We start from the raw sequence: 24,814 nt of genomic DNA, 5'->3' as shown, positions 1-24,814 counted from the left end.
ATGGCCAGGGGTCCTGAGGGCGTGCGGAGCTGGCCAGCCCTGGTGCTGCTGGCCGCCGTGGTCACCGCTGAGACAGAGGCCACCAACCCTGGCTTCACGACCAGGATCTCCCAGAAGGGCCTGGACTATGGTAATTGGACACCTTCCTTCCCTCCCCTCCCACGTCTGAGGTGTACTGACTGAGCACCTACTGCGTGCAGCCCTTTAAATCCAGTGCACAGTATGCTCACAGCTCTGCAAGGTAGGTGTCCCTGTTGTACATGTGCAGAAGCCGAGGCAAAGCGAATCGGCCAAGACCACAGGGCTGGGAAGTGGCGCTGTGCAGACTGCAACGCTCCGAGAGGACTCCTAGCCAGTGCTCAGCCTGCTAGGTTTCCTCGTGGTCCCCTCTCCCTACCCGACCTCCGTCTTGGGCTTCTAGGTCCTTCTCTTTTTTCCAGAGTCGGTGCGCAGGCTTGCTGTTCGTGCCTGGAGGTTGGGCAGGGACGAAGGGGAGTGTGGGCTTGCAGAAGGGATGCAATTTCAGCTCTGGTCTCATCAATGCTGCAGCGCAGGGCTGCTCAATGCTGCCTCTCAGTGGCAGAGAGATGAACTGCAGAGCGGCCTCAGCCCCAGGGAAGTTGGAACCAGGGGACTCAGATCCCCACCAGCTGTGTGTGTGTGTGTGTGTGTGTGTGTGTTTGGTAGGAGAGAGAGGGAGCAGGACCGCACTCAGGGGCTTGGGACCCTACTCCTGAATTCCCACCCCAGCCCAGGCAGGGCATCTCTGAACCCGGGGTGCAGACCAAAGGCCCCACGTGAGCTCCAAACCCACAGCAGGGATGGCCTGAAGGCTTCCTGGAGGCAGAGCCTGAGCTGAGGGCTTCACCTGCAGAAGTGCTCACGCTCGGTCACAGCTGCCTCAGTTTCCCCGTGCGCCGCCCAGAGTGAGCCTTGTGGAGCTCAGTGAGTCTGTTTCTGTCCTCGCATCGCCCACACCACTCAGGGCTCCCTGGCGTCTCCCCAACTTCTCCGGGTCCCTTCTGGCCCCAGCGATCTGACAGCCTGCAGCCACAGCACCTTTCCCGTCCCCTCCGGGCAGGGACCATGAGCTCACTTTTGAGCCCCCACCACTACCACCACCAAAGGTCGACCCAGGGCATGGGCTCTGGGACCAAAAGGCCTGGGTTCCGACCCTGCTTCCACCACTTGTGGGCAGTGCAACCGAGCAAGGTCCTCACCGTTCTGAGCCTCAGCTTCCTCATCTGCGAAATGGGGGTATGACAGGACTGGCTTTCTAGGATGGTTCAGACTCAATAACTTAATGCCGGTGCAGAGCCTGGCACAGAGGGAGAGCTTGGTAAATTCTATTATTATTGTCGTTGTTGTTGTTACTATTTTTCCTTTTTCAAATTGGATGTGTTATGATTTCTGGCTTCTTGAAAAATACAAAGTCTGGGTTCCCTCCTCCTCCAGTTTACTCCTCGGGCAATGTGTTTGCCTTTTCATCAACTCTTTGCCGGCCACGTAATAGCCGATGGTGGAATTGCCACCTTTGGAGTGTTTATTCAAGAGTAAGTGCCGGGCACTGTGGCAGGCGGAGGGGACGCAGTAAATGCCACTGACCCTGCCATTGACCTCAGTGGGGGAGGGAGACATTAATCCAAGTCACACAAACAAATGCGTGGTTACCAACAGTAGTGGGGGCCTCAAAGGAGGTGTCCACGGCGTCGTAAGAATGACAAGGGGCGCACCAGGCTCCTGAGTCGGGAAGGGTCCTGGAGGAAGTGAGGAGCAGTGGACTGGGGGCCGACCAGGGAATAAGAGGGGCACAGCTTTCTGGGCCGCAGGAGCAGCACTTTGCAAAGGTCCTGGGGACGGAGTCCGAAAGCCAAAGGGAGTAGTGTCTGCGCGGCCTGGCCAACGGCGTGGAGGAGGTGTTCGGCACCGCTGGCGGACACAACCACTGGTGTTTGGGAGGTGGTGTTTTCGAGCACGGGTCAGCAAACTGCAGCCCCCAGGCCAACTCTGGAGGGTCTTAGGCGGCCTTTGAGCTGAGAGCGGCTTTCACACGTCCAAACGGCTGATAGAAACCTGATGAAGGGCAGTACCTCCCAACCCAGGAGAGCGATCCGAAACTCCAGTTGCTGGAATACAGCCACGTTCACCTGTCACAGCGACCTGGGGCCACCTGTGTGCGTGAGAGCAGAGCAGAGTGAGACAGAGGGGCCTCCAGGGCTCGAGGCACTGACCTCTGGCCCTTTATAGAAACCCTTTCCTGGTCCCTGTTTGAGATCTCCCACAAGTCCCGCCACCCCTGCCACGCACAGGGCCACGGGCAGCGCTGCCCTGCACCCGGGCCCGGCCGCTGACCGCCGGCCCCTGCCCTGCCCCTCCTGTGCCCGCAGCCTGCCAGCAGGGGGTGGCCGTGCTGCAGAAGGAGCTGGAGAAGATCCGCATCCCCGACGTCTCTGGAAAATTCAAGCTCAGGCCTTTCGGGAAAGGGCACTACAACTTCCACAGGTGAGGCTGGAGACCGCCCTCCGCAGGATCCGCTTGCGAGCAAGACCTCGGGTGGCAGGGGGCTGAGGAGCTTCCCGGGGGACCTGAGCCCCTAGGAGGGGCGTGGAGGAAGCCGCAGGAACCGCCTCGTGCCCCCGCCATGACTCCTGGGGGACTCAGGGACCCCAGGACCCTGGGCCAGGCCCATGGCTGGGTGAGGGCTGGGGCATCAAGGACAGAAGACCTAATGCTGGATGGCCGGAGCCGGAACAGTGGTGGGGGTGGCCCAGCTACAGGTGCAGCTGGAGGCAGGTGCAAATGTCCTTGGAACCCGTTCCCCGCCCCCACTCCCCACCACATCTGAGCATCACTGCCACAGAGCGGCCTTGTCCCTCGGAAGGCAAGATGGCACTCAGCCAGGAGGTGCCATCAGTCTGGGGCGGGGCGGGGGAGGGGTTCTCCCATGGTGACATGGCCGTTCTCATGTCACAGGAGGGGTGAGAGTTTGGGCAGAAAACCCATGAGTGTCCTCTCAAGAGCTTTATACACCCGCTCATTCCCCGGGTCCTCTGAGCACCTGCCCTGTGCCTGACACAGCGGGGCTGCAATACTGAAAGAGGCAGACACGCCCCAGCCCTCTGCAGGGCTTCCAGGCCTTGGGTTCATGTGCGGCATCTTTGCTGCCGGCCACACACCCTGCAAGCCAGAGATAACTGTGCCCATTTTACAAGCAGGGAAACTGAGGCTTGGGGTGATTCAAGGGTACACCCAGGGTACAATGGAAGAGCAGGACTCGAGCACAGCTCTGTCTGCCTTCCCAGCCCAAGTTTCCCAGTGCCCACAGATTTGCCAAGGCCGCTGTCAGAACTCCTGGCTCCTCCCCGGGGCGGACGGGCTGAAGGACCGGGGTGGGGCGGGGGGCCGAGTCTGCTCTGACTCCTGGCCCAGTGCTCCACCAGCAGCGGGGGGCTCACTGAAGGTTTCTTCTCTGCAGCTTGGTTGTCCGCAGCTTCCAGCTTCCCAATCCCCAGATCAGGCTGCAGCCCAACGTGGGCCTTCGCGTCTCCATCAGCAATGCCAATGTCAGGATCGGCGGGCGCTGGAAGGCCAGGAAGGGTTTCATGTGCGTGTCCGTGCTCAGGGGTGGGGGTGGGGGTGGGGGGCCAGGCTCTCAGGAGGGCCCAGGGTGTGCCTTGTCCATCACCAATGTTGCCCGGGGGTCCCTAGAGGAAGATTTTTTTTTAAAGATTTCCTTATTTATTTTTATCTATTTGAAAGACAAAGCATGAGAGAGCCAGAGACAGAGAGAGATCTTCTATCCATTGGTTCACTCCCCCAAATGCCCAGAACAGCTGGGGCTGGGCCAGGCAAAAGACAGGAGGGAGGCAGGCCAAGTCCATGGGCCTGCTGCCTCCCAGGGGAATTTTTTGAGCAGGAAGTTCAGTGTAATCCCTGAAGAACAGCTGGGCACTTGGGCACATGCCCCCGCAAGCCATGGGCACGGCTGAGTCAGTCCGTGTCACACAGCACCTGTCGCTCACTCGCTTTGTCAGTCACCTGTCGCCATGTAACAAACCATCCCCAGCTCAGTGGCTTAGAGCTGCCGTCACGTGTTGCATTTCTTACCATTCATGTATCTGGGTATCCGCTGGGGTCAGCTGATCTAGGCATCTCCTTCGCCTCCTGGGACCAGTGGACTGCCTAGAGCATGTTCGTGGAGACAGCAGAGGTACAAAAGGGAAGGCAAAAATATGCAGATCCTCTAAGGCCCAGGCTCAGAACTGACCCATGGTCACTTCCGTACGTAGTCATTGACCAAATCATATCATGTGGCCAAGTCCAAAGTCAAGAGCAACAAAGTGCACCTGCCTCCCCCCCTCACCCCTTGACAGACAGTGGCAGAGGTGTGGCTACAGGAAGGGGTGGAAAACTAGGGCCACTCATCCAAGCTACAGCTCTGAATCTAAACACTGGGCGACCCCACCCGCAAGGACCTGAGGCTCAAAGGCCCAATCACTTGAGGAATGTCCGTCCCTTTGTGGGGAGTCTGGGGAGAAATCGCAAGAGAAGCCACCTTGGGCGAGGAGAGGGCTCGCTCTGCTCCCCGTGGGAAGAGCTGCTTGATTCTCGACAGCCGTGGCTGTACACCTGTCACCCCACTTCTTGGCCACTCACACACATGATAATACTTCATCCCCCTTATAGAAGCGCGGACAAATGACATCCTTGGCCACCATCTCACCCAAACCTCATTCATCCCGAGGAGTTATGAAGCTCGTTAGCTAATTGCTGTCTCATTAGTTTAAGTCATTGGCCCGAGGGCGCAGGTGTTTAGTCCAGCAGTTACGATGCCGCCTCCCACCTGGGGGATCTGGGTCTGACTCCCGGCCCTGGCTTCGGACTCCCGTTTCCTGCCAATGCAGCCCTGGAAGGCAGTGGTGAGGGTCCTACCTGTGTGCGAGATCTGGCTTCAGTTGCTAGTTCCCAGTTTTGGTCTTGGTCCAGCCCCGGCCATTTTGCAAGTATTTGGGAAATGAACCAGCAGATGGGCGTTTCTCTCTCTCTCTCTCTCAAGTAAATAAATAATAAGTAAAATTTACAACTAAGTTATTGGCCCCAAGCTCCCAGCTATTTAGCGGCAATGCTGAGATACACACTGCGATATCAGACTGCTGGTCCAGGGTCTGGGTGAGGATGCAAAGGCTCAGAGAGGTTGATTAACGTGTCCAAGACCACACAGCAAGGGCAGTGGCTGAGGCCAGGGTTGACAGCAGTGCTCTGCCAGGCAGACCCGGGTGGGACTTCAGGTGGGAATCCTGGCTCCACCCCTCAGCTGCTGTGTGACCTTGGAAGATCACGGCTCGTGGCAGTGGGGATCGTGGTTAAACTGCAGCCCAGCCTGGGGCGTGAATGCAGTGGGGAAGAAAGCGCTCGCTCCAAGCCCTTTCTCTGTCTTCCTCCAGCAAAGTCAGAGGCAAGTTCGACCTGAGCGTGGAGGGCGTCTCCATCTCGGCGGACCTCAAGCTGGGCAGTGTCCCTGCCTCGGGCCGTGCCACCGTCACCTGCTCCAGCTGCAGCAGCAACATCAACAGGGCCCGCTTGCGGGTCTCAGGCATCCTGGGGTACGACCTCCTGTGGCGTGGCTGGGACAAGGGACTTGGAGAGGAACCGTCCCACTCGTACCGGTGTCCCACACACCAGCCCGTGCCAGGCCTTGTCCGGGGGTCTCGGGGATGGAGGGAGTCAGAGGCAGGCAGGACAAGGTGGACACTGGTCATTCGGTATTCACTGAGCACTTTCTACACTCCGGGTTCCTGCTAAGCATGCGATCCGGGCACTGAGTTGTATAATCTCACGGTGAGTCTGCGGGCATTCATCCACCCACCCACTCAACAAACACCTGCTGACATCGGCTGTGCACAAGGCGTAGGCAGGACAGACCCGGGTCACAGCAGCGACCGGTGAAACACGGAAGAGGGAACACAAGCCAGAGGCTTCCATGCACTGTCCTTGACTCCCACAGTGACTGCCAGGTTGGTCCACTGTTACCCCATTCTTGGGGAGAAAACCAAGGCACTGAGGCTAGGAAATAGCCTACATTGCCGCAGCCAGTGAGTACTCCAGCCCAGGACTCTCTGGCCCTGGCCTGTGACGGGACAGCCCCGTGGGGCAGGCACATGCTGATGAAATCATTGTTTTCATGAACGGCTCACATACAATTACGGAAGGAGATAAGAACTAAGAAGAAGAGGTACAAAGTGCTACCAATACACGGAACAGGAGGATCTGACCCAACCTGGGGGCTGGATCTTTCTTCTTTGATGAAATAACATTGGGATTGAGATGAAAAGAATAAGTAGGCGTTAATTAGGTAGAAGTCGGGGACAGAGGGTGTTCTAAGCAGCAGGAACAGCATGTGCAAAGGCACTGTGGTGGGAGGATGCACAGAGTCCACAGCAGGCCAGGGTGGCTGCTATATTGCAGAAGAGGGTGAGTGGGTGGAGAGGGAGAAGAATGAGCGCGAGACTGGGGCAGGGGCCCAGCCGTGCAGCTGTTAAGGAAATAACCCCACAAGCAAGTCCCTGCAAATGGGGGGAAGTGCTGAACAGGGTGTGTGCACTTGGAGCTCGCGGAGGAGGTGCCCAGGCCCATGTGAAGGGGGAGGAAGGCCCTCCTGAGTCCAGCTGGGGGACACCTGGACGCCTCACTCATGCTTGTCACTCTGCAGGTGGCTGGTTAAACTCTTCCACAAAAGAATCGAGTCTTCGCTCCGAAACACCATGAACAGCAAGGTAGGACGCCGCCCCCAGCGGCCATAACCTCACACCTCCAGCCCCTACCCTGCACCCCGCTGTAGCCCCAAAGCCGGCTGTAAAGTTCAGTCGTGAGGATGCCACGGGGGGTGGAGGGGTCGCCATGACCGCCTGCCCCTCCTCCCCAGAGCCCCTCACCACGCTCCCACCCAGGGCACACGCCTGGGGCTGGCCAAGGGCCGGGCCCCGCCATGCCTGGATCCCTGAGCCAGCTGCTTCAGCTGAGAAGGGAGGCCAGCCGGCGCGTGGGATCCTTGGCAAACTCGGCGTCAGCGCCCACCTGAGCCCCCTCGAGGGGCCCGTGCTGAGCGTGGGCTTCCTCCGAGGGCAGTGGGGAGCCACTGATGGGTGGGAGCAAGTGGAGGACCTGAATAACACCCCTGAGAATGACCGGGAGGGCAGAGAGACCCCTGAGGAGGCTCGCGTGGGCTCTGGGGGGTGGGGGGAGACATTGGTCTCCTGGGAAAGGCACAGAAATGCAAGGAGGGAGACTTCCGCCGAGTGGGTTGATCTCTGGCCATGCTGGCTCTGAGTTTACAAAGGTATGATGTGTGCACATGTCGGCGTGCACAGCGCAGTGGATTCGTGAACAGGTCAGGTCCCCTGAGACTGCTGGAGCAAGTGACTTGGCCTCATGGGCCTCCACCTCTCCATCTGTGAAATGGGCACGAGTGGCTTCTTCTCTATGGTGGTGTGGGGATTGATTGCTGCGGTAATACAGACCCAGCTTGGCACCCATGCACTCGCTGGGCCTGCAAGTCCTCTGTCGGCGCTGATGAGAGCCACCGGGGTGCCGACGCCTTCCGGCTGGTGGAGGGGTACAGCGGGCCCAGCTCCCTCCATGCCACCCTCTCTCCCTGGCCATAGGTTCCTCTGAGAGCGACAATGGGGTCCTCCCTGGGGCTCCTGGAGCTTTCTGTGATAGGAACACGCCCCATGGGAAGCAGAGCTGTGCCTGCCCCCCCCCTCCCCTGAGACTCCTCGGGGCAGCCAGTGAGGAAGGGGGGAGGGGAGGGCCATGGGCCCTGGGCAGAGGTGAGGCCAGCCCCAAGCAGGAGCGAGAACTGGGCAGTTGGCTTTGGGTTGTGCCAGTCCGGGGGCCTGTGGGACATCCAGGAGCAGCTGTCCAGGAGGCAGCTGGGTCCCCAGGCCGCAGTCGGGGAGAGGCCTGGGACACACACCGAGCTCTGGCTGGTGGCTGCAGAGGCTCTGCTGCGGCACCCCACCCCCCACCCCCGGGCGGAAGCTGCGACAGGGATTCGGGAGGAGGAGTGACGGGGAATGCACTTTCCTGAGACATGGCATCTGGGGCACTGGGGCAGATCCGCTGGTGGCTCTCTGAGGCACCTTAACTCCCCTCCCAGCCGTCCCAGAAGGGGAAGGAGGCAGCGGGTGGGGAGACTTAGGGCCTCCCAACTGTGGCCCTACTGAGAAAGTCCCAGGCAGCGGGGAGCAGTAGCGTTCGAGGCAACGGATCACACCAGGTGCAGGTGACCCCACAGCAGCCCCAGAGGGCCCTGGGTGTGCTAACGTGGCTCAGGGAGTGGAGCATGTGGGGGCAGCAGGGAGTTGAGGGGAGAGCCCGGAGGTGCACCCCAGCCCTCAGCCACGGGGGAAGAGCTCCTGGCAAGCAGTGGCTGGGGACGAGAGAGTAAGGCCTGGGAGAGTGGGCCGAGGCCTTGGCTAGAAGGTTCTAGAAGTTTTTCTGGAAGAGCGTGGGCAGCCGTGCCTGGGGCTGAAAGGCAAGGACCGAAGAGACCCAGCTGATGAACAAGCTGAAGGCCACTGAGAGTGACATGGGGGCGGGGCTGCCAGACCACGGTGGGCCAGCTCTGTCCCTGCACGTTGGGGCAGGCTGTGACGAAGCCTCCATGCCAGCTGCCTGTGGCTGTGCAACAAGCAGCCCCGAGTCTAAGGTCAGGGGACAAGTTCTTGCTCAAGGACTCTGTGGTTCTGTGGGCACGGCTGCGGCCTCTCCCTGTGCCCTGATGCCTGGGATCGTCGGGGAAAGTCAGAAGCTCAGGGCTGGCGTCACCTGGACAGCTCCCCCTCCCATCTCTGATCCCTGGCTCCTCTCGCTGGGACTCAGGACCCAAGCAACGGCCCTGCCCATGGCATGGGGCTCCCGCTGCTTGTGGCCAAGGACTGGGTTCCCAGAAGGAGCCCTGGCCAGGCAGCGATGATGCACACCACAGCAGAAGCCACACGCAAGGTCACCTCCCACTGTGTCCTGTCGGCTCAAAGCAAACCCACAAGGGGTGTAGCACAGCCACAACGCAGGGGAGTGAGTGGTATGGGCGACGTGACTGGTCATGTTGCATTCTACAGAGAGTGGTGGGTGACGTGACTGGCCACGCTCCATTCTACAGAGGGGGATGGGCGACATGACTGGCCACGCTCCATTTACAGAGGAGAAAGCAGAGGTCTAGAGAAGCAGAGTCGCTTTCTCAGTGGCCAGGTCAGCCTGACCCAAGCCGGCTCTTCCCAGACCACTGCTGGTTCCCCTGGGAGTCACGGGGGTGGGGGTGGGGGGGTAGAGGAAGCAGGGTTTGGCTTCTCTGGCTGTGCACAACAAAGTCCCACCTCCCTGGAGCAGAGCGCCAGCCCCTGCTCCCAGAAGAGCTGACCACTGACTACCTTGTGTTTGTTTTTTTGAACCACCTCATTTCACAAAGGAGCTGAGATAGCAAGAACAAAGGGAAAGTGGTCAGCAAGAAACCCGCGTTATAAGGCAGGAAGCATAAATACATCAGGGCAGGAAATGGAACGCGGTTGTGCAGGTCACATACAATTACCATTTCCAAGCTATTGTGCCCTGAGCGTCCTGGTGGCCCAAGAGCAAAGGGAAACTTGATTAGCTATGTGGTTTTCATGGAAACATACAAAGAAATCAAAACCCGGCCGGGTCGTTATTCCCAAAGGACGCTTCCCACCTGGGACGTCCTCACTGATCGCGTCTGTGGTTCTCCCAGATTTGCCAGGTGCTGACCAGTTCTGTGTCCTCCAAGCTGCAACCTTATGTCGAGACTCTGCCATGTGAGTGCGGGTGGGGATGGAGAATAAGGGGATGGAAGCGGGGGCGTGAGGGAGGCGGCAAGCTTCCCAGACAGGCCGAGGCCTGGGAGCCACCGGGAAGAGCAGGGGATTCTCTAATGGCAGCGGTGTTGGCAGGACCTGCGGCAGGTGCAGAGTGAGATGGAAAAGCAGCCGGAGACCCTGGGCCCCTGAGGCCAGACACGCGCCACTGACCTGAGATCTGGTGCTGGTGGCTTCTCCCTGGAGCTCAGTCCCCACGACACAGCATGGGGCCAACACTCTGTCCTCCCCTCCCCGCCCCGCCCCGAGCATGGGGCCGACACGCTGTCCCCTCCACCCCGAGCATGGGGCCGACACGCTGTCCCCTCCACCCAAGCATGGGGCCGACACTCTGTACCCCCACCCTGAGCATGGGGCCGACATGCTGTCCCCCCCAGCATGGGGGCTGACACTCTGTCCCCCCCCAGCATGGGACCAACACTCTTCCCCCCCTCCCCTGCCCCGAGCATGGGGCCTACACACTGTCCTTCCCCCCAGCATGGGCCAACACTCTGTCCCCCCCAGCTCTTGGCCTGGCCCTGCCAAGGCAACCGCAGGCAGGCCTCAAAATTCAGTCAATCTGTAGCGGACTCATTTTTAAGTGGGTAATTTTGCATGGCTCACCAATTGTTATAAATCTCCAGCTGGCCTTGGCAGAAAAAAAAAAGTTCCCTGCTACCTGAACTTATGCCTCCCAGCATCTGCGAGCTGACTGGTGGCACCCAGTCCTACAAAGGACAACAAGTGGCTCTGAGACCGGCAAGGGCTTGTCCCCGTCACACGGGTGCCATTCACGCCCAGGTGTCTCTGCCCCGGATCTTGTGCTTCAGCCACTTATCTCGGGCTGAGAGAAGGGAGCGGGAGGGTGTCTGGGCAGGTGGGTGGGCTCCGTTTCCTCTAGTAGAGCTCAGGGCGGGCTCCTTGGAGGAGGTGAGTGGGACGAACACGGAAGTTCTTGAGCCAGTGTGAGAGGATGTTGCCATGGGAACCAGCTCACGAGCCATCTTCTTTCTGGCCAGTGAAAGAGAGGCTCGATTCCGTGGCCGGGATCGACTACAGCCTGGTGGCACCGCCAAGAGCCACGGCCGACAGCCTGGACATGCAGCTGAAGGTGAGGCTGCCGCTGAGAATCCCCTGCCCGCGGGCTCTGCCTCAGCCCCTGCAGGGCTCCCCGAACCCTGGGAAACAAATCTTCCAAGGACTCAAAGCCACCCTCTCGCCACTCTCTGCTCCACTTCTCCCCATACCCTGTCCTCCCCGCTTTGCACCTCAGTGATGTAACAAACACAGCCCCCAAAACCAAAACGCGGCAGCATCCGCTGACAGTGCACACGGCACTCCCAGCGCTTGCTTCCCTCTTTCCAAATGTTGCTCACTTGGAAGATGAAACAGACAGAACCGCGTTGTTCTTTGGACAGCATTTCTGTGCTTTGCTAGGGATGCTGGGACTGAGCGGGGGGAGGGGATGGGGGCCGGCTGGCTGGACCCTGCGTGCCCAGGTTCAATTCCTGCCTCTGCCTCGTGCTGGCAGTGTGGCCTTGGGCAAGTCACAGCACCTCTCTGGGCCTCGGCGCCCTCTCCTGTGAAAGAGAGAGAGCAAGCTCCCTTCCCTGCTGGGGACGGCATGCAAAGCGCTCAGAAACTCACAACTGAGGGGCGCCTGGCGTCCTGAGGGTCTGGTGCAGCTGCTTCTCTTGTGAGCATGTCACCCCCTCAGCCTGCTTCCCCCTGGTGTGGGGGAGGGGAGGAGTTGTCACCCTTGCAGACGGGCTGCTCACTCTGCTGCTGCACCCCCAGGGCGAGTTTTACAACGTGGCCCGCCCCAGCCCACCGCCCTTCATGCCGCCGCCCATGGCCATTCCCAGCCTCCATGACCGCATGATCTACCTGGCCATCTCCGACTACCTCTTCAACACAGCTGCACTGGTGTACCAACAGGCTGGAGCCTTCGGCCTGACCCTGAGGGACGACATGGTGAGGCTGGGCTGGGGGCGGATGCAGGCAGAGCCCTGGACTCTGAGTCCCGCAGCCCTTCACGATTGGGAGCTCTGTCTATGCTGGGGGAGATGAAGGTCGGGACACGGAGCCTGCCACACCTGACTTTGAACTTGTCCCCACCCCTTTGCAACTGGGTGTCCTGAGGTTGGTCACTCAGCCTCTCAGAAGCTCAGTGTCCTTGTCAGTAGCAATAACGGTGTCTTCCCCCAGAGAGTGTCAAGAGGGTTCAGCGAGATACTCTTGTTGTTATGTTATTATATTGTATTATTGCTACACATGCAGAGGGGACTGGGTTCCCACTGAAAGGCACTGAGCTCACAGAGGCAAGCACCTGCCCCATCCCAGATCCTCATCCAGTCTGCACATCACGTCACCTTTATCATCATCATCATCATCATCATCCTCTTCGTCCCTATCATACATTCACGGCCGAGTCTCACTCTGGGCCTCAGTTTTCCCATCTGTAATATGTGGACATGACCATCATCTTCAGAGTCAAGGAACAGTGTGGTTCCAATCTGGTCACCAGGCCCGCACAGCTCGAGGAAGAGATGTCAGATTGTCAGATTCCCCATCGCTGTGCAGGAACGAACAGGACGCTGCCTGCCCGTGTGCCCCTGGGGGCAAAGGCCCCCCAAGAGGGACAGCACTGTTTATCCAGAGCTGGGGAGTCGGCTGCCATCACTTGCGTTTGGCAAAACGCAAAGGCAGAAGGGGTGGGGGTGAGGTGGGGGTGGGGAAGCGTCTTAGCAGGAGAGGAGCAGGTGCCGGGGAGCAGGGCGCTCGTGGGGTTGGTCTGGGGCAGATTGGGCTTTCTCGGGGCAAAGAATGAAACCAAAGCCAACAGCCACCGAGCAGGGCACAGATCCAGGCCGCTCCTTCGGGCCAGGCTCCGCCGAGGCTGCGGCCAGCCTTCTGCTGTCACCCGTGCTGGGGCCAGTGTCCTCTTGTGTCTGTGGGCTCTCAGCCCCGGGCAGGATTCACCCCCAGATCCTGGCCTTTAATAAGCCTCCCAGGCTGTTCTCTTCTCTCCCTACAGATCCCCAAGGAGTCCAAATCCAGACTGACAACCAAGTTCCTCGGGAAAGCCCTACCCCAGGTGAGCGAGGGCTTGCTCTCTCGCCTTCAGCCGCGAGGCAGCCTGGGCTCGGCGGGGACTGGGGTCCACGGCGTGGACAAGGAGACCCTCTCCCCTCTAGAGGCAGAGGCCACCCAGCAGGAAGAGTGGCGCTGGTCTCACGCTGCCCATGGCGGTACAGAGACCAGGCTCCGGGCTCCAGGCAGCGCACAGCCCACATGCACGAGGCGGAATGCGAGGGCCCGTGACCTTGAGCTGTTTCTCAGGTGCCCCGCGTGGGCCTGGGTCCTGCGCCAGGAAGCCAGCTGAACAGCCCACCCCCTGCCTTCCTGGAGCTCCCAGCCCAGTGGAGAGAGAAGAAAGTCATTCAGATCCACAGAACAGTGGCAAGCACGGTGTCCACGAAAGTTGATGATGAGGTCGCTCTAGACGAAATGGCCACAGCAAATGCCCCGGAACAGGGAACCTAAACACCAGGACTCTATCCTCCCAGTGGTGGGCCCTCGAAGTCCTAGGTCATGGTGCTGGCAGACTCAGTCTCTGGGGACGGACCCCTCCTGGATGGTGGGTGGCCCCTGCTCGTGGTGTCCTCCTGTGCACTTCCTCTGTGTGTGCCTGGGGGTGGAGGGGACAGAGACAGATGGACAGACAGACAGAGAAAGCACACGCCCTGGAATCCCTTCCTACAAGGCTGGTCAGGGCCCCACCGTATCACCTCAGCCAACTCAGTTACATCCTCAGAAGCGCCATCTCCAAACACAGCCACTCTGGGGTGAGGGCTTCACCACGTGACCTGGGGGAGGCGGCACTCCACAGCCTCTCGGCGGGGAGCACCTGCAGCCACTGCAGCGCTTTCTCTACAGGGAAGGCCTGGCTGGGGGCAGTCGTGGGGGCAGTCGTGGCTGGCAGGGACCCCCGGCTGTCGTAAAGCTGTGTTTGTCCGACAGTCACATCAGCTTTCCCCAGGGCTGTGGGCTTCCCTGGGCAGGATTGGAGGCCAGCAGAGAGGAGGGGTCACCGAGAGCTTCCCTAGTTTCCCAGCAAAGCCACCACGTCTCTCTGAGGAGGTGACATTTGCGCCAAGACCCACAGGAAGGGAAAGAACCAACCTAGGGAGGACTGGGTGGACAAGCATTCAACGGCAGGGAACAGAGGGTGCAAAGAGACCAAGAGAGTGCACCCTATCTGAGGACCAGAAACCATTGCCTGTGGCCCGAGAGGGAGGACACTGTGAGAAGGGGCTGTCTGCCAGCCAGGAAGACACTGAGGCTGCTGGCATCTAACTGTGGACTTGCAGTTCCCAGAGCTGGAGGCGCCACGCCTTGCAGTCAGCTGCATGGATTCCGGGGCAATGGGAGGCACTGGCTGTTTATGGAAAGGGAGGACAGCAGAGAACTCAGCAGCGTGTTGGTTGTCCCCTCCGCGGGCTGCAGGTGGCCAAGATGTTCCCCAACATGAATGTGCAGCTCACGCTGTCCGTCTCCTCCCCGCCACACCTGACCACGCGCCCCACCGGCATTGCCCTCACCGCCGCCGTGGACCTGCAGGCCTTTGCCATCCTCCCCAACTCCTCCCTGGCTTCTCTCTTCCTGCTTGGCCTGGTAAGCGGCTCCCAGGGGTGGGCAGAGGGGAGCCCTGGACAGTGCCATGAACACTGCCCTCGGAGTCGGGCGGGGAGGTGGCTGGGTGTGAATCCTGCCCGGATGGAAGCCTGGACCCCGGACCCGCAGGCCAGAGCCGCTGTACTCACCTGCTCTGGCTCCCACAGGCATCACTCACCCAGCAGTCACTGAATCTTTATTTATGTATTCATTCAATTATTCACTGGCTGAATTCTTCACTCATTCAATTATTCATCCCTTCGCTGGGTTGAAACTCGGGTGTGTTTCCCATTCGTTCATGCATATCTGTGGTCACTCAATTGGGCATTCATCCATTCATCCATTCGTCCATTCATCCATTCATCCATTTACTTATTCATTCACTCAATTATTTCTTAGATTGTTGACTTGAAATCTGCTATACTGTTTGCAGGCTCCTCCACTTACTCATAGCTTTGCTCAACCGATCATTCATCTGTAGGTTTCTTCTTTCATTCATTCGTTTACCATCCATCATTCATTCATGCGTGCAAACCTTTGTTCATTCCTTCACTTGTGAATTTGTTCCGTTGAATCATGCACTCATCTCTGGTTGTCCCATTGCTCCAGGAACTTCTTTTTAAAGATTTATTTTACTTATTTGGAAGAGTTACAGAGAGAGGTAGAGACAGAGAGAGAGGTCTTCCATCCACTGGTTCACTCCTCAGGTGGCCACAATGGCTGGAGCTGTGCCCATCCAAAGCCAGGAGCTTCTTCCCGGTCTCCCACACGGGTGAAGGGGCCCAAGGACTTGGGCCATCTTCTACTGCTTTCTCAGACCATAGCAGAGAGCTGGATCAGAAGAGGAGCAGCCAGGACTCGAACCAGTGCCCATATGGGATGCTGGCGCGTCAGGCCAGGGCTTTAACCCGCTGCGCCACAGCGCCAGCCCCTCCTCCACAAACATTTGATGTCGCCTCCTCTGGCCTCTGGGGATGTGGCCCAGCCCATCAGGGGCCACATAGAGACCTCTGTCCAGCTGACACCACTGATCCCCCTTTGCGGATAAAGTGGGTTTGGAGGAGATAGCCCAAGGTTCTCAGGCTGCAGGGGGCTGGGGCTGGAAGCTCGCTCTCCTACCTCAGTGAACTTTTTGGGATGAATCGATGCATCGGCAGTTGTGAGACCAGGATGGTCTGCCTCAGCCAGCCCCCTAGGAGTGGACAGGGAGCCACGGGGCTGCCCCAGGGCCAGGGGGAGCACGTGGGGACTGGCTCTGAGCCCCGGATAGCTTAACGAGCGCCTCCTCCTGCAGAAACTGAACACCTCGGCGAAGATTGGCACCAAGGCGGACAAGCTGGTTGGAGAACTCACGCTGGGCAGGTAAGTGGCCTGTGGGGACTGGGCGATGGGGCTGCCCATTTCTTCTTGATGTCTGTGGGGCAGCGAGGCCCCTACCGCTTTTGTGTTCAGCATCACATTTCGGCCTCAAGCAGGTCATGACGGACACAGAATCGCCATTTCACAGAGAGTGAAACTGATGCTCAAAGATGACCAAGGTCATACCCTGTAGGGGGACCCAGCATCTGTTTGCCTAGGAGTGTCTCCCTTCTAACCCCGAAAGTCCTCCACCCCGGGACACCTGCCAGCCCCAGGCTGACTCGTGGCCGGGCGGTGCCTCCCTTGCTGAACCGCAGCAGCATCTGGCTGCCCTCGGCGCACCTTCCCACCTGCCCTTGGACTCCAACAGCCACGCCTGCGGAAGCGGCGGCAGTGGCGAGCAGGGGCTGCCTGGCCTGGAGGCACAGCGCCCCCTGCCGAGCGCGGGACCTCCCGGCTGCAAACCCGGCCCCATGTGTCTTCTTTGCCAACAGTACCATCGTGAGGATAAAGTGAAGTATTAGCTAACGTGTGCTGGCGTGTTTGGAACACTTCCAGGGCTGTAATCACCACTCAGTACACAAGAAGGGAAGAGAAAGCAAAGCACGGGAATGAGAAATGCAGGGGGCGACACAGAGAAAGACAAAGGCACGTGAGAGGGAGGAGACAGAGAGAAAGGGAGAGCAAGAGAGACGGAGGGAGACAGAGAGCAGAGGGAAGTGGACAGACAGCGAGAGGAGGCCCCTCCCAGGGAGTGGGCGTAGGACCCCCGCCTGCCCACCTGGCGTCCGGCTGTCCACCGTGGTCACGCCGTGTGAGCTGAGTCCTGACCCAGGTTCCTGCCCGTCGCTGCCTCCCCGGCTCAGAGCTGTCTTTCCTGACCTGGAGCCCAGCCCTGACCTCTCCTGGCACCGCTCTGACAAGCCATGGGTGTGCTTTTCCTGAGCCACCTGTGAGCCTCTCAAGCCGTGGAGCCGGACAGGGGCCAGCAGGGGGCTGGCTGAGCGCAGACTTCCTGCACTTGCATGGGGACAGCGGCTGGGCTACAAGAACCCCCGCAGAGGGGCTCCTGGGCCTTCTGACTTCCGATGAACAAGAGAGAGCTTTCCAGAGTGCTGGGACGGCGGGCTTGGACCTCAGCAGACCTGTTTGAAGTCATCCTGACTGTGTGACCGTGGGCAGGTCGATTGATCTCTCTGAGTATCAGTTTCCTCATCTGTGAAATGGGAATGTGGTGGCCCTTGCCTTGTCCGATGTTGGGAAAGAGAGCGGACCCAGGTGCTCAAGCAGTGACCTCAGGCCCGTGACCCCTCCGTCCCTGTGAGGGCTCCACGCCCGCCAAGCTGTCAGCAAGCAGCCACAAAGCCACCAGCAGCAGCACCCACTTTCCTGGAGAAAGGAGAGCAGCTCGCTCCCAGCATTTCTAGCGGAAACCTTGGGACTCCAGTGGGGCCAGCGGGGGGTCCCAGGTCCACCCTTGTGGCCAGCACCACCCAGAGCTCAGTGTGTGGTTGGCAGCACTAGCCATGCAGCGACTACGTGACCACGTCCTCTACAGGAGAAACCGGGGTGTGGCCTGGCGTGGGGGGAGCAGATCCCGAGTGGGGCGCCCGTGGAGCTGTGGGGTTTCCAGGCCATCGGTTGTGTCAGCGTCCCCTCTCTCTTCCCAGGCTGATCCTGGAGCTGAAGCACTCCAACATCGGCTCCTTCCCGGTGAGTCTGGCTCCTCCCCGTCCTCACCCAGGGGCACTGGTCAGCAGGTGCCTGGGTTCAGTGGCATAGAATTAGTGTAGGAATTAATGGAGCCAGGAGCTTTGTGGGCAGAGACCTGTGCTGGAATTTCTGCTCTCTGCCTACTGGCTGGGGGGCCCTGGGCGAGTCCCTTTCCTTCTCTGGACCTCAGGCGGCCCCTGCCTGAGTAGGCGTGGTAAGGTCCCAGTGAGAATAAGGGTACACAGCGTGGTACAGAAGGGCCTCTCAGCCAAGGCTTGTTGAGTGAACAAATGAATTATGGTATGAGCATGTGTTGGGGGCTGGATCCTGCTGCAGTGTGCTGGCCACCAAGCCAGGGAAGAGATGCCCCTTGGAGCCTCACACCAGAGTGGGGAGACACGGGAGCAGAAAGAGGGCCTTGGTCGTGGTCACAGCAGTGGGCAGCACAGGCAGAAATGACAGTTAGAGGATGTGATCAGGGAAGGCTTCTCGGAGGAGGTGATATTTGGGCTGACGATGAGATGGCAGAGTCAAAGGCCTGTGTTGGGACCAAGCTTGGCCGTGTGTTCCATGGTGAGACGTCCCTACAGGGAGTGCTGGGACCTGATTTGCGCCTCTGTAAGAGCTCCCTCTGGCTGGGGCAGGGCGGGGATGGATCACAGGGCTCAGAGCCAGGGGACCAGGGAGGAGGCTGATGGAGGCAGGGACGCAGCCAGGAAGAAGGGGAGATTGTGGACTGGAGATGCGTGTGGAAGTAGAGAGGAACAGAATTGGCTGCAAGACTGGCTACGTGTGATGGCGACGGGACCACCAGATGACTTGGCGTCCAGACTAGGCAGTAGGTGGCGGGGAAGGGGCGGCAGGTGTCCCCACCCACCTGCCCCCCTCCCCGCCAGCCCAAGGAGAGGACTCCACACCCCAGGAGTCCTCAGCTGTCAGCAGGATGTCAGTGAGTGGCCTGTCACTCCAGGCCACTGAGCAGGTGGCCGGGGAAGGAGCTGTTCAGATGTCATCACAGCTCTGTGTCCCACAGCAGAAGGCGGGTTCTGACTCACGTGGCCTGGCTCTCCCAGGGGCCCTCTGGGAGGACACGTGCTTCGGTCCCTGGGCTGCCCCCAAGTTCTCTGCCCAGCGCCTCGAGAGCCAGCCAGCCCAGATATCAGCCTGTCCCCACCCCCTCCAAATCTGGTAACCACGCGGCACTTCCCCGGCCGGGATCACAGCCACCTGGAGGGCGCAAAGCAGCCTCAGTACATTTTCACGGCTTTGCTGGGCCCCGGCTGCCCCTGCAGCGGGCGGGGTGGATAACTAACTTCCACTTCTGCAGCAAAGAGACCTTCTCAGCTCCCAGGATCCAGGGGAAGGGAGGCACCGTATGTGGTGAGCTCAGGGAACTGTAGCCTGGGGAAGGAAGGACAACTGTTGCAGAAGCAAACATACATATTTACAGATTGTAAATGTCGCCCTGCACGCACCTGTCTTGAGGGGTCTACGCGATTTTTGAATTCTTTATTATCGCCCAAGCAAAGCCATGTACACTATAGAGCGCACAGGTTCGCCAAACTCAAGCTATTCATATTTTCACGGCTCAGTTCATCATCGGTAGTATTTCCTCCCTGACCTTTTGCTCTGCCTGTGTAATTAAGAAATAGACCCCTGTGGCCACTGGCGCCTGCTTTGCTCACTCAGAAATGAACAGCGAATGCCTGGGTGTTGGTGACCTCTCAGCAGCTTCGTAGAGCTTGCTGGTACCAAAGCTTCACCCCGCCCCCGGGCCCGGTGCCTGCCCTGCCGATGGGCGTGTCGGTTACTCCCAGGTGATCGCTTTGCGTGCGTTTAGTGCTGTGGGGAGCGTCCTGGCATCTGCAAGTCTGCCCTCCCACTATGTCATTTCCTTAGTGAGTTCCCCCGGCGGTGCATTGGTTGGCCCAGAGACGCACGCATGGCGGAGGCTTCCCGTGAGCCTTGCCTGACAGCCCTCAGAAAGGTCCCCCAGCCTGGGTGTCAGAAAGGGCCCATTTTTAAAAAATAAAGGTTTCCATGAGTCTTTAAAAAAATGTATCTGTTTGAAAGGCAGAGCGATGGGGTTAGCGGAGTGACAGAGAGATAACCCGCCCAAGGGCTCACTCCCCAAGTGGCTGCAGCAGCCAGGCCTGGGCCAGGCCAAAGCCGGGGGCCAGGAGCTCCATCCGGCTCTCACACACGGACGGCAGCGTCCCGAGGACTCGGACCATCCTCTGCTGCCTTCCCTGGTGCACTAGCAGGAAGCTGGGTGGGAAGCGGAGCAGCCGGGACTCCAGCCCGCCCTCCGGGATGGCATACTGTTGTTGCAAGTGGCGGCTTATCCCACTGCAACAGCCCCGGCTTTCCTGTTTGCGTGTTTGGCCTAGCAGTTAAGACACCAGTTCAGACACATCCCAGAGGGCCTGGGTTCAAGTCCCAATTTCCTGCTATGCACACCCTGGGAGGCGGCAGCGTTGGCTCACACGGTTGGGTCCCTGCCACTGCTGTGGGAGACCCCGATGGAGTTCCTGGCTCCTGGCTGCAGCCTGGCCCAGCCCCAGCTGTTACAGGCACATGGGGAGTGAACCAGCAGGCAGATCTGTCTCCGGCTATCCCTCTCTCTCTCCCTCTCTCCGACTCTCAATACTAAATACTCTCTGTTGGCGTGGGCTGAGGTCTTGCCCTGCACAACGTAAGCCATGCTTTACGGCTGAACCTGAGAGCAACAGAGCTCACTCTGTGACTTGGTGGCATCTGTGCCCCTCTCGCAGCCGTGTCCCTGGCTGTGCGGCTGCTGGGCGGCCTGGGGGAGGGAGGGAGGGGGCGGGGACGGCCGGCACCACTGGGCCCTCACCTCGTGGCTCCCCCTCGCCCTCCGGCCCCAGGTTGAACTGCTGCAGGCCCTCATGGACTACGTGCTGTCCGCTGTCGTGCTCCCCAAGGTGAATGGTAAGGGGCTCGGGAGAAGAGGGGGGGGTGACAGTCTGGGGGCGCCTGACACCTGGGCTCGCACGAGCTGATTCCCACCAGGGCCCAGCCCTTGGTTCACGAGCCTGTGGGACGGGGGCGTAAGACTCTCCCCACAAATGGTCCTGTAGGATCTAATCTGCCCACCAACCCTGAGCCACGTGGCTTGGTAATGACCCGGGAGCCCCGGTTCCGTCTGGCACGTCCCATAGTTCCCTCTCCGTGCGTGGCGGTTTGGGCCCAGCCGCCGGCCGTCTCTGGCTTCAGCCTGGCACTGAGGTGCTCCAGGAACATCTGCAGCGACGGCCCCAATGGCACGTCCACGTTCCGGCCGCAGCGCTGCCTACAGCTGTGTTTGGCCAACGCTCGGGTATGGTGGGAGCTGGCTGGGCCGGGCCCTCCGGAGGGCAGCCGTGGGGAAGAGGCCGTGCCTGTCCTGGAGGTGGGCCAGGGGCTGATGGGAGACAGGCAGAGGAGGGCGCAGCTTCCTGGCAGGCATGTGCCCCCTGCCGGCCCCTACCTGGGGGTGGGCCCTCCGCTTCACAGGGGCTCTCTCACCCCCGCCCTGCACTGCCTCCTGTCCCGTCCTCACCGTCACTCTGCCCTGCAGAAAAACTGCAGCGAGGGCTCCCTCTGCCGATGCCCCGGAAGGTGCAGCTCTATGACCTGGTGCTGCAGCCACACCAGGTGAGTCCCCGGGCCTCTGCACCAGCTTCCCCAGGCTGAGGCATGGAGCCGGCGCATCCCCCCTGCCCTGACATCCACCCTGGCACGCGAGGGCGGCCACTAAACACAGACAAGGAAGTAGGGCTCAGAAAAGCCACACAGTATCACAGAAGCCCAGGTTCAAAGCCAAGCTCTCAGCTTGGAACCAACTGCACCACTTCCCCGATCCACTGGGCTAAAACAGAACTCCCTGAGTGGCCTTTATCAGGTGGCTCCACTGAACTTCCCAGTCCTGCCAGGCACCCGGACGTGGCCAGCGTCTGGCGGACAGTGACGCTGACCCGAAGGCCATGCAGCCCGACTGCGTCACCAGTGGCCACCGCGCTTCTCCTGGCCTAGTTTCCCCGGTCTCTAGTTTGCGAGGCTCCCGGTGCTCGCGGGCCCCATGCCCCTGGGCTGCTGCAGCCCCTGTGCTTGCTCTCCCGCTCCCCAGGCCCCTTCTGTCCCCCACGGCTGGCTTTCCCAGTCACCCTCATCGGCTCCCTCGGACTCAGCTGCCACCTCCGTGCCACCCACTGTCCCGGCCACTCCCCCAGCTTCTGCTTTTTTTCTGAACTCTGGCCCTGTGCTTTGCCAGCTTCCTTGGCATCTCCACCCTAAGGGCCCTTAAGCCCATTGTGTGCTGACCAAGTGGTCATCTCTGCCCCAAAGCCACCGCTCTGGGTCGCGTGCCTCACCTTGCTCGGCAGCCTGGAAACCCCGGCGTCACCCGGGTTCCAGCCTCCCGCTTACCCACAGCCGTCACTCACTCAATCCCCAGTGCTTCAGACCTGGGAGCCAGAGAGGCTTAGAGACTAGAACAGCAGTAGAGAAACCGCCCCCCGCCCCCACCTTTCACCAAGTTTATCCTCTACAAAACAAGGGCCCCAGGGCATGGCTCAGTTGGGGAAGGGGGGATGCCGCAGAGAGAAGTGGTTTTGCAGCCTGGATGGGAGCCAGGCTCCCTGAACTGCCATTGGCTCCGGGTCTCCACATCACTGAAGGAAACAGCTAGGGCAGAGGTGGGGGGGCGGGTAGCTGCTGGAGGATCGCGGGCCCCAGGGGGTGCCTCCCGCTGGCTTTCCCCGGGCAGGAACCCTGCTCCGCGACAGCCCCCCCACACACACACACTCACAAGCAGGGCGCCATCCCCGTCTCTCCCCAGGATTTCCTGCTGCTCGGTGCCAACGTCCAGCATGGCTGACGTCACTCCCCGGGCAAGGCGGTGTCTACACCTGCTCCTGGGGGGTCATGGGGCACAGGCCACGCTTCGCCAGGGAATCCTCTCTAGGTCTCGGCCACGAGCCCCAGCCAGTGTTTCTGAACTCCGATTCCAAAATGACCCAACACAGGAGCCCCGCTCACTGGAAAAGTGCACCTCGGGGGTGATGAGCTCCTTTCAAAGCTCCAGGAGTTGCATTTCAATTGTGACCACTCTGTGCTTCACAAAAAAAAAAAAAAAAAAAAAAAAAAAACAACACCTCTGTGGTTTTTTTTTCCTGCAGATTCTGGTGCTGGAATCATTTCTTGCATCCACTCATTTGTTCATTCATTGACTGGGACCAGTGTGGGCCCCACTACAGTCTACAGCTCAGGCACAGTCACCTGTTTCTATTTCAGGAATTAAGCTCTAAGTCCCCACTTGCCTACATTAGCAGGTCGTCTTGTTGCCCCCAGTGTCTTTGGGGCTCTCCTAGTCCAAAGGGAATGAATCTTGCCTCCTACAGTCAGGCATCCGGGCTGTTGTTTCTGATACTGCCACATGGAGGTGCTGTTGGAAGGTGACTCTGCCCAGCCCCTTGTCTTCCTGTGTATCTATTCATGGATCCATTGTAACTGTGGCTCCTGGGACCACCACACAGTGTCGCGGTTGCATGGTGACCCTGCGCAGCCTGTTCATGGTGATTGTATGAGTCTGTTACTATAACGAAATGCCTGGCCCAAGCTAGTTTATAAAGAAAAGAGATTTACTCTGGTCCAGGGCTCTGGATGTGGGGAATCTTGGGGCCTCCTGTGACAGTGGCCCTCCTGCTGGCTGAGTCCGGAGCTGGTGCAGAGCCTCACATGGCAGGACTGGTCTCTCCCTCTTCCTGTGAAGCCATGAGGACTCAGCCATGGGAGCCCCAACCTCATGACCTCCTCTCGTCCTAGTCACCTCCTTGAGCCCCACTCCTATCCACCATCAGGTTAAGTTTCTGCTCCCTCTGCCCTACAGAGCCAGTAAAATTCCAGCCCCTGAGGCCTTGTCGGACACTCACACCTTAGCAGCCATGGCTTCCTTAATCCCTGCTCTGTGCCCGAGACAGAGCACTGGGGACAGAGGCCATGGGGGTTTGCAGCTTCACCCACATGCTTGGTGCGATTGGAGTTTCCCCGGGACTCCGCAGGCCGGGCGCCCAGCCCAGCCTGCCCCTGGACTGGTGGGGGTATCCCTGAAGGCTGCGGGCCATGTCCTGCCATGGGACATCGGGAGGGGCTTTCGGGGGCCGTTGCATGGACGCCAGATTGAGTGAGCAGTCCCAGTAGCCTCTCTTGAGTCCAGGATGAGCTGCGACACACCCAGAGGTTGGGAGCAGGCAGTGGAGGAGGTGGTGACATCACCAGATTTAGTTTAAAAAAAAAAAAAAACTGTGACTTCTGAAAGCTTCAGAAGGGCAAGAGTGGAAAGGAGTGGGCACAAATTAGGCCCCTGCTGTTTTCAGACTTAAGCATGTTGTTGACAGTAAAAATGGAGAGGAGCGATTGCACTGAGCAAAAGCAGATAAAAGGGGCTTTGAAAAGAAACACACGCGCACTTCCTGCTGTCATTGTTGCTTCTCTGTTAGGAGGCTGAGGCTCTGGGCCGCGTGGGCAGGAGTGCAGCCCAGGACTGCTGGAGTTTTCCGTTTGGGTCACACAGCTGGCAAGGGGCCACGCTGCGAGCCCCACCCTTTCTGCCTTCAGGGCCCACACTCCTCCCGGATGCCCAGTCTTGTCTGTGAGGGGATCTGGCGTGTTTCGGGCAGGACTGCTGTGTTCCGTGGCATGGGTTGTGCACTGTAAAAAGGCACCCATCCTAAGAAACAAAAATCTGTCTCAGGGCCAGTGCTGTGGCATAGTGGGTAAAGCTGCCGCCTGCGGTGCCAGAATCCCATATGGGTGCCGGTTTGAGTACTGGTTGCTCCACTTCTGATCCAGCTCTCTGCTATGGCCTGGGAAAGCAGTAGAAAATGGCCCAAGTCCTTGGGCCCCTGCACCCACGTAGGAGACCTAGAGGAAGCTCCTGGCTCCTGGCTTCTATTGGTGCAGCTCTGGCCATTGCAGCCATCTGGGGAGTGAACCAGCTGATGGAAGACCTCTCTCTCTCTCTCCCTCTGCCTCTGCCTCTCTGTGACTCTGCCTTTCAAATAGATAAATAGATCTTAAAAAAAAATCTGTCTCAACCTTGTCCACCAAGAGAGTGCACATTTTTCTGTGTGTCGAAGGCTAGCGGGGGCCCTGGGCGGGAAGAGGAGAGCAGCCAGCGAGGCTGGAGGGAAGAG

The 24,814-nt window shown here is 59.6% G+C and overlaps 1 protein-coding gene across 1 annotated transcript; it reads left to right on the top strand.

The window, feature by feature from the left end:
- BPI (bactericidal permeability increasing protein) lies at positions 1 to 22,738 on the top strand. Its single transcript, NM_001195804.1, is given in 15 exon segments — positions 1 to 130; positions 2,388 to 2,502; positions 3,476 to 3,604; positions 5,445 to 5,603; positions 6,710 to 6,773; positions 9,767 to 9,830; positions 10,889 to 10,980; positions 11,667 to 11,843; positions 12,907 to 12,966; positions 14,379 to 14,546; positions 15,841 to 15,908; positions 17,576 to 17,618; positions 20,507 to 20,570; positions 21,199 to 21,275; positions 22,459 to 22,738. Coding segments are annotated over 15 exon segments (1,449 nt in total). The 3' UTR covers positions 22,498 to 22,738.
- The last annotated feature ends 2,076 nt before the right edge of the window (positions 22,739 to 24,814 follow it).

The sequence above is a fragment of the Oryctolagus cuniculus genome, chromosome 11 (assembly GCF_964237555.1).
Source record: "Oryctolagus cuniculus chromosome 11, mOryCun1.1, whole genome shotgun sequence".
NCBI classification, from domain to species: domain Eukaryota; kingdom Metazoa; phylum Chordata; class Mammalia; order Lagomorpha; family Leporidae; genus Oryctolagus; species Oryctolagus cuniculus.
Note: the sequence above shows the minus strand (reverse complement) of the source record. Positions and strands in the feature narration are given on the sequence as shown.